Source organism: Cololabis saira, chromosome 18 (genome assembly GCF_033807715.1).
Source record: "Cololabis saira isolate AMF1-May2022 chromosome 18, fColSai1.1, whole genome shotgun sequence".
Lineage (NCBI taxonomy): Eukaryota > Metazoa > Chordata > Actinopteri > Beloniformes > Belonidae > Cololabis > Cololabis saira.
The window spans coordinates 12,822,028-12,835,315 of NC_084604.1; the positions used below are offsets into that span (position 1 = coordinate 12,822,028).

Genomic DNA, 13,288 nt, shown 5'->3' on the forward strand with positions numbered 1-13,288 from the left:
GAACATCGGTTTGACTACTATTGCTAACTGGGGTTGTTTATGTCACGATTTGGAGATTGTAGCAGGAGAGTGGGGTGACAGGAGTAGTTGAAAAAGTAATTTATTTAAACAAAAGTGCTGCCATGCAGGGATACCAAAAAGAATTGACAAAAAGTAAACTTAAAACCACATACACACTAAACGAGGAACGTGAGGAAAATGAACGGAGTACACATAAGGAACAAAACAGTACAGACCAGTCGGGAGGAAAGGAAAAACATGATAAACTCACAGGACTGACAAGACGGGTGCAAACAACAGGGCAGATGGGAACAAGGGAAGTCCAACTGAATTTAAGGATGCAGACTTTCAAAAGTAAAACAGGAACTAATATAAACCCAAAACCATGACAGTTTAGAACCAAAACTGTCAGTACTTGACCCTTTGACCCACACAAGTTTTATTTTGCAGTCCCTTTGAAAGAAACTTTGAAAGAAAGAAGCAGAATACAGGCATAAGCTGAATTCTGGCTAAATCGTAAGATATGAAAACCATAATACTCTTACTAGAAGGAAAAATGAATGATCAGAGCAAATTTCCCTTCCTAAACTCAGTACTAACTGTGTACTCGCTGCACTTTAAAGCTTGGCCTGGGTAATGACCAAGGACAGAGTCATTGTCATGCTGCATGTGTTGTTATTCTGGATATAGATTGCCCTCTGTGTATAGCTTTCTTCAAGCTAACTGAATATGCAGCTCACAGAGCAGAGGACACTGGCTATTTGCTGTGCTGAAGTGTTTATATTGCCCACATCGTCTGTGTTGCCATGACAGATGAACACTGAAGCCCAGGCAGCAATTACGGCAGCTGAAATTAAAATCCTGACTGAACAAATGAAGCAAATAAACGTTCTTCTGACATGTCAGACCTGCGCCTCTTAGTTAAGATGTCACTGCATATTCAGATGCAGCCTGTTATGCATGAACCTAGGCATGGGAGATGGCACCGCACTTAGCTTTTCTGATCCTTAAAAAGCCTCATTACTTGAACACTAAATAAGAATGTAGTTCACTGGCATGGTGTCAGGAGTTACTTTGAGTTCCTCCCTTTTGCCTCGATGTCAAATGTTGTTTCTATAATTGTATACGCACGTCAGGACGCTTAAATTTTTTTCTGTAATAACTGATGTTTTGTTTTGTTTTTTCACAAGAAACTGACCTGAGGATAATTTCAATACCGTGAACCTCCAAAAATGTATGTGGGTCAATGACGAATAAGGATTTTCAATAGGTCAATTTTAAAATAATAAAAAAAGAATATCTATTGCAGTAGTTCAAGAATTAAGAATGTTGTGTACACATAAATTCATATAAAAATGTTAAATTAAGTGATTTCAGAGTTTTTTGTCAAGATGAATTGGCACTAGCCTTAAAAAAGGTCATGTGGTGCAACCATGATTCATATTAAAATAGATTAATTTCCTTAACATCTTGACATTTTTTTTTACTGTTTTCAGTATTATACAAAAATGGTTGTTTTTTTAATGTTTGCGCCACATGATATTTCATAAAATGGACATCATCAGTCAAACTTTGTATATTATGATGGAAATATAAATACAAATGTGTTGCAATCTTATACAAGACATTTCAGAAATCATGCCACATAGGGCAGAAGATTAATTTAAATACATTTAGAGTGATTTAAAAAAAAGTTTTCAAAACAAGAGTCATGGTCGGACGGTCGCACCACATGACATTTTGATGCTTAAAACAACAACAAAATAACTAGTATTTTTTGTAAAATTCCAGTGAGTCCATATGTGGGACAGGTAGTTCATATATCTGGTATTTTTTTTATCCATTTAAAACTTTTTTGAATTGAAAAAAAATCAGTTTTTCAGAAAATATAGGCGTCATATCATTGACCCATGTACAGTATGTATGTATGTATGTATGTATGTATGTATGTATGTATGTATGTATGTATGTATGTATGTATGTATGTATGTATGTATGTATGTATGTATGTATGTATGTATGTATGTATGTATGTATGTATGTATGTATGTATGTATGTATGTATGTATGTATGTATGTATGTATGTATGTATGTATGTACAGTATACATACACATACAATACATGCAGATACATACACAAACTTAATGCGGCTTTTATAAACAGTTTTCTCTCAAAAAGAATGATCAGGTAGTGAAGATAAAACTACATGAAGTAAAATTGCCCTGGTGGTTCACCTGACTTAAACAGCTGCTCTAAGTTGTTACTAGTGGGTAATCAGTGACCCGGTGCAGAAATTTCCTGAGGAGTCACTGGAGCGTAAAATCTTCTACATCAGACCACAAACAGAGGCTAATTGTGCAGGTTCAAATCCCAGCCTGTTGATCTTTTCTGCGCCCCCCCGCCTCTAACCGAGATTCCTGTTGAGCCACTTTCAAAATAAAGGCCACTAGAGCCACAAAAACCTTTAAAAAAAGACCAAGGAGTGGTGCTATGGGCAAAGGGATACGTGAACAGCAGCACTCCTCCAACAGCTCACTCCCCAGGATCAGTTTGTTTCACTTTTTTAAGGTTTGAGCATATACGTTTGGTACTGGGGTGCCTACCAGACCGTGAAAATGTCTTAGTAAACGATCCTGTCTGTGTGGAGAATGCTCCTTCAGTCAGGACCGATGCTGTTGAGATTTTGGTTGTGTTTCTACATCATACTGAGACAACCATATTCTGTCTGTTGGAAAATCAGCTTATTGTTGTCTTTACACCCAGCAGTTGATAGCCTCATGATGCTGAAAACCAGAGGTCATTTTAAGTGCTCATTTGCTGGCTGAACAGGGCAACATAAATCATTGCATTCCCTGCCATCAACAGACAAGCAAAAAGTTTTTTGGGCTAAATACATTTTGAAACATTCCCAGCTACAGCAGGGGGAGAAAAATCTGGTGGTGTGCTCACACCACATTTAATCAGACTGCTTCCCAAACCTGAGGCGAGACAAAGCTGGAGTGGCAACCTATTTGTCAGGCTAACAGGAGATGTGGTGTCCTTGTGAAGTTAAAGGTGTCGTTTGCAATAACTGTTTTAGTCAACTTATCAGGACACCTTAATGAGGAGAGACTAATCTGAGCTGTAAACAGTGAGTGTGCTTGAACATGTTTTTGTGCACAGTTCCATGTCCTCTGGGTTCTTAGATAATAGTTATTGTTTTTGTGTTGTTAATTGACTGCGCCAGTCTCCCTCACTTGGCATGGGCCCCACTCAGTGGGTGTCTGTGTGTGCGTGTCTGAAGGGGATTGCATTAGCTATATCTGCAGAACAGTCAAAACTGTGAAATCTACCATTTTAGTACCGGTTGTTATTTCACAGCCTACATCAGTCTTTCTCACACACTGACTGACAATCCTTCCGCCAACACACTCACACTCGGTGGCGTATTCATTATCCGTGACTGACTTCGGTTCAAACATCTACGGCTTTTGTATAAAGGGTGAAACACAAGCTGTGGAGTAAACCTTGAGGTATTTAACCGATTCATGTCACAGGCACCTTCCCTAGAATACCCAGAATTGTATTGAATTTATAGAAAAAGGTCAAATATGTCACCTTTTTAAATGCCTGGGCACAGCGTTGGACACCTGTCTAGCCTTCTCGCAGTATTCAATTCAATTCAATTCAATTTTATTTATATAGCGTCTAATACAACAGAGTTGTCTCTAGACGCTTTCCAGAGACCCATACCCAGAACATGACCCCCGGGCAGTTATTACATAAACAATGGCAGGTAAAAACTCCCATAGTGGGAGAAAAGCCTTAAGCCAAACAGTGGCAAGAAAAACTCCCCTTTAGGAGGGAAGAAACCTTGAGCAGGACGAGGCTCATAAGGGGGGACCCTCCTGCCGAGGGCCAGCCTGGTGGGTCAGGGACGGCAACAGCACAGCAGGCAGGTGGAAGCAGCAACGGGATGACCAGGGGTGGGGACCGCAGGCCAGCACGCAGCTCCCGAAGCTCCGGCCCAATCAGCAAGTCCCAGGTTGGGGTGCAGGGTCGGGGAAGGGTTGAAGGGAAGGGGTCAGGGAAAGACTTGTGCTCCGTAATGCAAGCTACAAGCCACCCACGACCACCTGCAGGTTCCGGTGTCTGGCAAAGGATGCTGCAACATGGACAAAAGAGAGAAAAGGGAGGAGAAGAGGGGGCCAGCACAAGAAACTACAGGAGCGACTCTGACACACTGTACACACAGTATGTTGGCTCTTTTAAAAACCCACACAACAGTGCTGAGGAAATTGAGGTCTTTTAGTGTCACTAAACACATTTTAATTCTAGTTTACTGCTCCCTGATTGAATCACTTCTCACCTTCATTATTTCTCACTGGTTTAATTTCCTCACTGCCAAACATAAAGCAGAGCTCTCTTGTAACGTTAATCCGACCAGCAAAATCAGTGGTTCATCTCAAACTCCTCTGCTCTGTATACCCGTTTTGTGATAAGGAAAATAACTCTGATCACAGGTACTCCTGCCACCCCTTATCACTCCTTATAATTTAATTACATGCAGTCTGATGATTCTTCATTTACCCCCAAAGGGAAATTATATGTTGCAGTAACTGTCATTATTTAATTCATTATGCAGTAGATGGTTATAGCTGTGGGAAGGAAGGATCTCCTGTAGCTGTATGTGCTGCAGCATATCTGAGGAAGCATCTTCACTGTCTTGTGAAGAAGATTCCCTGTGTTGTCAGATATGTTTGTCATTTAATGAAGCATCCTTCGTTGCTCGAGATAATCCAGCCAAAAACAGAGTTGGCCATCTTTATCAGTTTGTGCAGTAATTCACTGCTCTGATGCAGCTCCCAACTGATGACTGCAGATGTGATTGCACTCTCCACCTCCGTTATAGACGATATGCAATATCTTTCTGCAAATATTAAAGGACCTTAACTTTAAGAATTTTTTTTCCCATGATGGAAATTTTACTTATTGCTGTGCTTCATAAAATTCACAATCATCTCCTTTGTCCTGTTCACGCTAAAGATGAGATGATCGTTCCCACACCATGCAACAAACCAGTTCACCAGCTCTCTGTACTACTGTCCTCTGTCCATCAATACACTCCACAACTGCAGAGAGATCTGAGTATTTCTGAAGATGACAGGACTCCAACTTGTACTGGAAGTTTGAGGTATACAGCGTGAAAAGCAATGGTGGGAGTACAGCCCCCTGTGGTGCTCCTCTGTTGCTAACTACCTGGTCAAACACAAAACCATTATTTTTTTACAAATTGTGGTCTGTTTGTCAGGTCGTCCATATTCCAGGTGATTGTGGAGACATCCACCTGTGTCTTCTGGAGTTTTTTTATGTAGTGATGCAGGCTGGATGGTGTTGAATGCACTGGAAAAAGCAAAGAACATGATCCTCACAGTACCCCCTGCTTGTTTCAGATGGCAGTGGATTGTTGAAGCAGGTGTATGATGGAATCTTCCCAATCCCATGATGATTAGCAAACTGCAGTGGGTCCTGAATGGGGCTTGTTTGTTTAGCATGAGTCTAGGTCAGGGGTCGACAACCCAAAATGTTGAAAGAGCCTTATTGGACCAAAAACACAAAAAACTAAAATGTCTGGAGCCACAAAAAATGAAAAGTCTTGTATGAGCCTTAGAATGAAGGCAACACATGCTGCACATGTATCTATATTAGTTATAACTGGGGGAAGTTTTTTTTTTTCATTATGCACTTCGAGAAAAAAGTGGAAATGTCGAGAAAAAAGTCAAAATTTCGAGAAAAAAGTCGAAATGTCGAGAAAAAAGTTGAAATCTCGAGAAAAAAGTCGAAATGTTGAGGAAAAAGTCAAAATTTAGAGAAAAAAGTCAAAATTTAGAGAAAAAAGTCGAAATGTCGAGATTAAAAAGGAAAGGAACAAGGAAGAAAAAGAGAAAAAAAGGAAAAAAAAGAAAAAAGAAGAAATAAAGGAGAGAAAAAGGGAAAAAAGAAAAAAAAGGTAAAACATTTTTGAAAAAGCTCCAGGAGCCACTAGGCTGGCGCTAAAGAGCCGCATGCGGCTCTAGAGCCGCGGGTTGCCGACCCCCGGTCTAGGTTAATCCCACGAGGACTTTCATGATAAGAATTCTGTTAGCACAACAGGAGTATAGTCGTTAAGTACAGATGGATGGTACTGGAACAAGGCAAGATCTCTTCCACAGCCTTTCTTACCAGCTGCATACAGTAGGTGCTGCAGAAACCCATTGCTAACCTGCAGAGGCCTCCAGGACACCGGGGCAGCACTATGATGACCTGCAGGCTTGTTCCGGGCCAGTGTCTCCAGCTGCCGCCTTACCTGACTGCTAGAGGCAGATAGGTATGAAGGAGGGAACGGTGGAGGGGGTTTGGAGATGACAATGCACAAGACGCATGACGGAGGTGAAAGATGAGTTGAGCTGAGGTGTGACAGGGAAGCTGTGGGTCAAGGGAGGATGGGAGGTCTGTTTGGCCGGGGGCAGGAGAGCATGTTGAGCTTGTTTCAGAACTGTTGCGGTTCAGTTCATTGGCTCTGTCTAAACTTGAATCTGTCTGACCCTCCCCCGGCTTGAACCCTGTGATCTTTTTCATCCCCGGCCGCACATCTCTAACACTGTTCCACTGGAGCTTGCGCTCCAGGGTTTTCCTGTGACCTCCTCCATCTCTCTAATTTTGAGTTAAGTACTTTTTGTCCTGACCTCAGTTATTTTCCCGTCTGCTTCCCTTTGGGCTCTTTTTTTGTTTTGTTTGTCACCAGTGATCCAGAGTTTTCTGCGGAGCAAACACGTCTCTGCTTTTTTGGCTCCTTCCAGCAAGCAGAGGTTAAAGTCCCGTTGGCCCAGAAAAATAATTTACAAAGTTATTTATTCCCTCAGTAATTGTCATTCTGGACCATCTAGTTTAACTTCTGAACACTTACATTTCATCAGTTTTAACATTCACTCATGTTTCCAGCACTTTTGGTTCACTGTTTAATGTATTTGTGGTTATGATTTTTATTTTTTATAATGAATCTTTCAAGCCGTCAAAAGAGGAATATCAGTCAATTTTTGACAAAGTTATTTATCTAAAAGTTTAGGTAGCGCTTTTTCAATTTTCATTTAACCATTCAATGATCAATTTCAAAGAGATCTGACTGATCGGGGTGGTCTTCACTCATACAGTATGTTCATGTCTTGTCACCAGATTAATGGAAATGTACTTTGAATCACGTTGATGTTGAATTGTGCTATAGAAATAAACTTGCCTTGCCTAAATCTCAAAGAGAATCTGGAAACTTTTGACTTTCTTAACTGGGCATTATGATGTCAGTGATTTGGTGTCACATTTGAGAAATATCAAGGTTGTATTTGAGAGATTGCCAACTTTGCTCACTCAATCTTGACTACCTACCTAATGCCCAATACAGTATATTGTGTATTGATCATTTAATTACAATTTATAACCGTTTTAGACTGATCCATAAACTATACAATGACACATCTCACATTTGTGGCTCAAACACTCATTAAATGACATACAGCGAATGTTTTATATGTAATATATAATCTTTTATTTAGTGTCTCTGAAAAAGTTCTAAAAAAGTCTCTTTCTTTTAATCTGTCTCTTAAAAATGTGATCATTTTGAATCTTTTTCTTTCTGCAGGAGGAGCCGATTCAGGGATTTGAGTTCAAGAACTACTTGGAATTTATGTTAAGCCTGGAGAGCAGTTACAGGAACATTGTCCTTTCTGATATGAAAAGTATCCGAAATCCTCTGGAGTAAGAATGTGTTGAACCTTCTTGTTCATTAAAGTTACTCTACTACTGAAAGTCTTCACAAAAGGCCACTGAATGTGTTTGAACTTTACCACAGATTGATTTGCATCTATTCTGGTATGAATTAAGACTCTTTCATTTTAAGCATCTTTCAAACCACTAGTATTCTCTGTGTACTATAAAATATTTATGTGCACCATGTTTTTGTGCTGATCAAAATGTTCAGAGGGCTGGTATCCAGCAGATGGGGATGTATCATGGATGAGAGAGCTCTGCCATCAAAATGAAGATGGAAAATTGATGGAAAACAGAATTCAGGGCACTGTGTGTGTGTGTGTGTGTGTGTGTGTGTGTGTGTGTGTGTGTGTGTGTGTGTGTGTGTGTGTGTGTGTGTGTGTGTGTGTGTGTGTGTGTGTGTGTGTGTGTGTGTGTGTAACTCAGTGCACCAACCTGTTGGTGAAAATGCTCAAATTTATATAAACCTAAAGTGACCAACGGTTTTAAATCAGGTTTACGGATGATAACAATAGTGAGACTTTTGTTTCTGCAACACTAAATATCACAAATGGTGCAATTTAACATAAATATTCCCTTGGATGATGCATTATAAGAAGTTATGTGTGATATGAAGTCTGCTTTTATTTTGAGCAGTTGATGGTTGGAGGATTCAAAACTATCATGTCGGTCCTGTTTTCACTCTGGTTTGTCCTCTTCTAGACTGCAGGGAGCCAGAAACTATCCCAGTAGTCTATTTATTCATTTGGTATGGTGTTTATCATTTAATTCTTACTATGTAAATATCAGAACTTAAAATGTGTTTTTATAAGAATCTTTTTTAAATATCACTATTTGTTATCACAGCAAACTGGCAGCTGTGATTGGAGCGGATTTGGGGAATTCACTGGTACTCATTCACATAAAAAGTGACATATATAATATTTAAAAAGTGAAAGTGAAATCTTGGGTGTTATGAGGATGTGAATGTTAAGTAATTGTTGTCACAAAGTGGGCAGCTGGTCGCAGATTGGTGCTTAAGTTCTCTGTACACCGTGGATCCGATTGGCAGGCAGGAGGAAGTGCGAAGCAAGTAAACCAGAGACAAATAAATGAACTGTGCCTGCATGTAGAGATAAGTATTTGTTAGACACTCGACATATGACAACTCAAATAGGATACTTTGCCCAGCCGTGTTTTCTGAAGATATACCCCAGAGGGCATTTCTGCACAAGAAGAAATTCCAATCAACTGAGTGACTGTACTTTACTTAACGCTGTTTCGTGTAGTTACTCCCCGACGCTGGAGGTAGCATCTGTAATGCCAGGATAGAGTGCATCACACAGCCTCCTGGGTTGTGCACTTATACAGGTTGTTGCATGAAAGATGCATGAGGAATGTTGTATCGTTGTGATAAACCCTCATTAGTAACCACAGGCTTATCTCTGCCTGCCTGTGCTGCAGTCCGTTTGTCCTCCTCCAGACTGACTGAATAAGCAAATTCATTACAACCATCCATCTCTTTCCTACATCTGTGGTACTGGGGAGATGTCTAGCAAGGAACCGAATAAATGTTTACCTCCTGAAAGACACCACTTCCCACGGAGCATTTACCACTTAAGACCCTGCACATTTGAGCCAATGTGTGTTCAACTTTAAAGCTCGAGTAATCAATTTCTCATTCGTCTGGGGACAGAAATACACAGCAGCCTCGATACCACTAGCCACAATTTACCTTTTAGCCACAAGTAGTTTTTAAAGTAAACCACCTGAAGTTCAGGGGTGTGTGATACGTTCCTGGCTTGTTAACATCGGTAGAGATGACCTGCTTTGGCTGAAGATTTTATATTCAATTCAAAAGTCTTTATTTCGAACATGATAGTAGTTAAGAACATACTTAAACAATGAATGCAAGCGGGACACTTTTTCTTTTTGGTAGCAGCAGCAGTCTTGACATGTCGAGGAGTAGGAAGTAAAAAACGTATGAACTCCGACCCCTTGAACTCAATAGTATGTTTTCAGATGGACCCTCGTTATTAGATATCAAAAATATTGACGTATTTAGAAGTTACACAAACTAATAGTAAGAATTTTACACAGTATAAATATATAATGTGGTATAAATTGGTATAAATTAATATACATTAGCAGATACCTGATTTACTATTGCCATGTCCAGTTAGCCACTATGTTGTTATTATTGTAATGGCATCTTTACAGGCCTGAACAAGAAATCTATCAGGCAGCTGTAGCTGATCCAGAACGCTGCCGCCAGAGTCCTTACAAACACCAGGAAACTGGACCACATTACACCGGTCATGAAATCACTACACTGGCTTCCAGTGAGTCAAAGTACAGAGTTTAAAATCTTACTGCTGGTTTACAAAGACCTGAATGGTCTTGGACCAAAATACATGCTGGATCTGTTAGTTCCTATGAAGCTCCCAGACCCCTGAGGTTCATCTGGATCTGGTTTGTTGTGGTTCCAGAACCAGAACCAAGCAAGGTGAGGCAGTTCAGTTATTCTGCTCCTCACCGGTGGAACAAACTTCCTGTAGACCTGAGGTCTGCTCCAACTGTAGATCCTTTAAATCAGGCCTAAAAACATTACTGTTTACTGAAGGTACTCTTAAATAAATACTTACCTGCTGTACTCTACTGCCCTTACTTTTAACAGATTGTGCTTTTTATTATTTTACTTCTTTTCTTATTTTATTTATTATTTTACCTCCTTTTCTCATAATTTTATTTACTGTACAATTATGTCTTGCTGCTTGTAAAGCACCTTGAATCCCCTTGTGTTGAATTGTACTATATAAATAAACTTGCCTTGCCTTGCCTATGCATATCAGATACAGGTGTTGGTATTCCTGCTGGGCTTTGCTGCCTGACGCTCCTCCTCCAGTGACTTTGAACAGGTGTGCTGTGACCCCTCACTGAACACCTCTGTGGGCCTAAACGGGTCATCAGCTGGGGACCACCATTCATTACCGTTTCGCTCCTTTAACCCCAGTACGTCTCATGGTGGCGGAGCGATGGCAGGGATCTCTCCCTGCCACCCCCTGCTGATGCCCTAGGTGTTAGTCCCCCAGCTCTTCTGCTTCCTCCTTAGCCACAACCAGAAGCTGCCTTTCTCCGCCTCCTCAGCCAGCTTTCATGGCTTTCCGATGCCCCGCTCCTGTGCATCCCATGTCACGGAGTAGGCGAGCCGTTGAGGAACCCACGAAGCCCCTACACCCCACTTCCACAGGGCAGATGACAGCTATCCAGCCAGCCTCCCTGCACTCTGCCGCCAGGTCTGAGTACTTGGCTTGCTTCCGCTCGTACGCAGCCTCCAAACCTCCCTCCCATGGGACAGTGAGTTGAACCAGAAGGACTGTTCTGCAAGCCTCTGACCACAAGACTAGGTCTGGCCGCAGCGATGTTTCCACAATCTCCCTGGGGAACTGGAGTTGCTTCCCCAGGTCGACCCTCATGGACCACTCTTTTCCCGGTGCGAGGAGTCTTGCTGTAACTCGCTGGTGGGACGACTATGTAAACAATGTTTACTCTGAGTGCCTGTATTGATCTGCACATAAAAGCATACATTATTTATGATGTGAGTTTATATACTGCTGTGTACAATCTTATTCATTACAAGCATTCTTACTCATAGATACATATTTCTACACGCATTAAAGCATACATATACACATATACAGTATTTGTTACTGTCCATATATGTACACGGATTTCCAAATACATATATACACCCACAACCGTACAAGTCCAGCCCCCCCACCAACCCCTCACCCATGCAGCACCCAGCACTTTCATCCAGTCTTGTATTAATCATGGATGAAAGATTGATGACAAAACACAAAGAAGCTTCTTTAATGTTCCCTCTGGCTGCCCTGTAGGACTCTGGGAAGGAAATGTTAATGATGCTTTTTGAGTTGCCAAGTTCTGTGCTTGACTTTAACTGTCCACTCGGAGCTCTCTCAGGCTCTGACAAAGTAGGGGATGCAGCAGCGATGAGACGAGGCTCAAAGATTTAAGTCATTTAAGGAAGTTACAGTGATTTGAATCACTGTAATTCCAAAACGGTAAAGACCAAACTTTAAAAAAAAAACATCTGAAAGTAAAGTTTAAAGTCACATCTCGATTGTTTTATTTTTTAAAACCCATACTTCTGGTCCTAACTGTATTTGGAGCGGTCCTAGGGCCCGATTTACTAAGATCCTAAATAAAGAGTACTAAATTGCGTGTGCACTGAAAAAGTTTGCACGTGCTGTTGTTGTGTGTTTTGCGGGTGATCAACTAAAAATGCGTGCGCAATTGATAACAGGTGCAAACCTCAGTATTTAAATGAGGTGTTGCGTGTTTTAGGGTTTGCGGCGCAAACTTTGCGCCATGGAGAGTCTGGATGGAAAGCAGGATATAGTCGCAAGCGCAAAATGAAATTTGACGAGTTGGAGTTAGAGATATTAGTGGAAGAGGCAAATTGTTGTGCCGTATTCAGCACCCCTGCCGTGAAAAGCACCCCCTCGTATATTCAATGATAAGTAGACCAAGAAAAAAAACAACACACTGACACTTCAATATATTTATATATACACACTCACACAAACACATACTTAGGAGTTTATATAATATATATTTACAAATATTATGGAAGACAACACAGTAAGCAGGCTATTAATTAATGACATCAATAACCATTTACCCGATTTTTGTTATCTGTGACTGTGATTGTGGGAAAGTATGACTATTGTGGAATCCATGAGCGCATTTAAACATGAATCATTAACACAAAACTGGACGCTAAACAGAACGTGGACAACAGAACATGAACAGAACACGGAATGAGAATATAATTTTTGTCAGACGAGGGGGTGCTTTTCACGGCAGGGGTGCTGAATACTGCACAACACTGGGGTATGACTGCAGAACAAGTATAGGCGCACAATGAGAAACACTTTTTTCTCCATGAAAACACGTGATTTATTTATTATCACAAATAAAAAAATGAATGTGCCTCCTGTGGCAACCTTTTGCTGAATAATACTCGATTTAACATTCAAATAAAATATTTCTCCTTTTGCATGTGGAGATTAGCACCTTCCTTTCGAACGTATTAAATACAGACGCAATCACAGTCCCCGCAATTACTTTCAGGCTTGGTAAATCTCATTGCGCGTGGTAAATTAACCTATTTGCATTTTCCCCTCCCAGTATTTAGCGATTTCTGCCGGGTACGCCCGATATTGATTATTCATCAGGGCAAAAGTACTAAATGAATTGCGTGTGCTATTTTGCGCATTTGAGAGGCGCAGTCCTCTTTGCACGCTGTTAGTAGATCAGCTTGCACTTTGGTTTGCGGGTGCTGTCAAGTTTGCACACGTTTTTACACACGCAAACCTTTAGTAAATCAGGCCCCTAGTGTCTATTAATCGGGGAGATTAAAACTGCATCTGTCACCCACACAAATATGATTGCAGAGACATCTTACTTAACATTTACTTTAAACTTCAGGGTCAGACGTTATT

The 13,288-nt window shown here is 40.8% G+C and overlaps 1 protein-coding gene across 3 annotated transcripts in view; it reads left to right on the forward strand.

Annotated features, from left to right (window-relative positions):
• The window catches only part of tbc1d32 (TBC1 domain family, member 32), a 96,884-nt gene extending 85,565 nt beyond the window's left edge, over positions 1-11,319 (forward strand). For all 3 annotated transcript variants that reach the window (XM_061707040.1, XM_061707042.1, XM_061707041.1), the window contains one exon: positions 7,654-11,319. In XM_061707040.1, coding sequence (XP_061563024.1) covers positions 7,654-7,773 — 120 coding nt within the window. In that variant the 3' untranslated portion in view covers positions 7,774-11,319. The remainder of the gene's footprint in view (positions 1-7,653) is intronic.
• Positions 11,320-13,288: the final 1,969 nt, after the last annotated feature.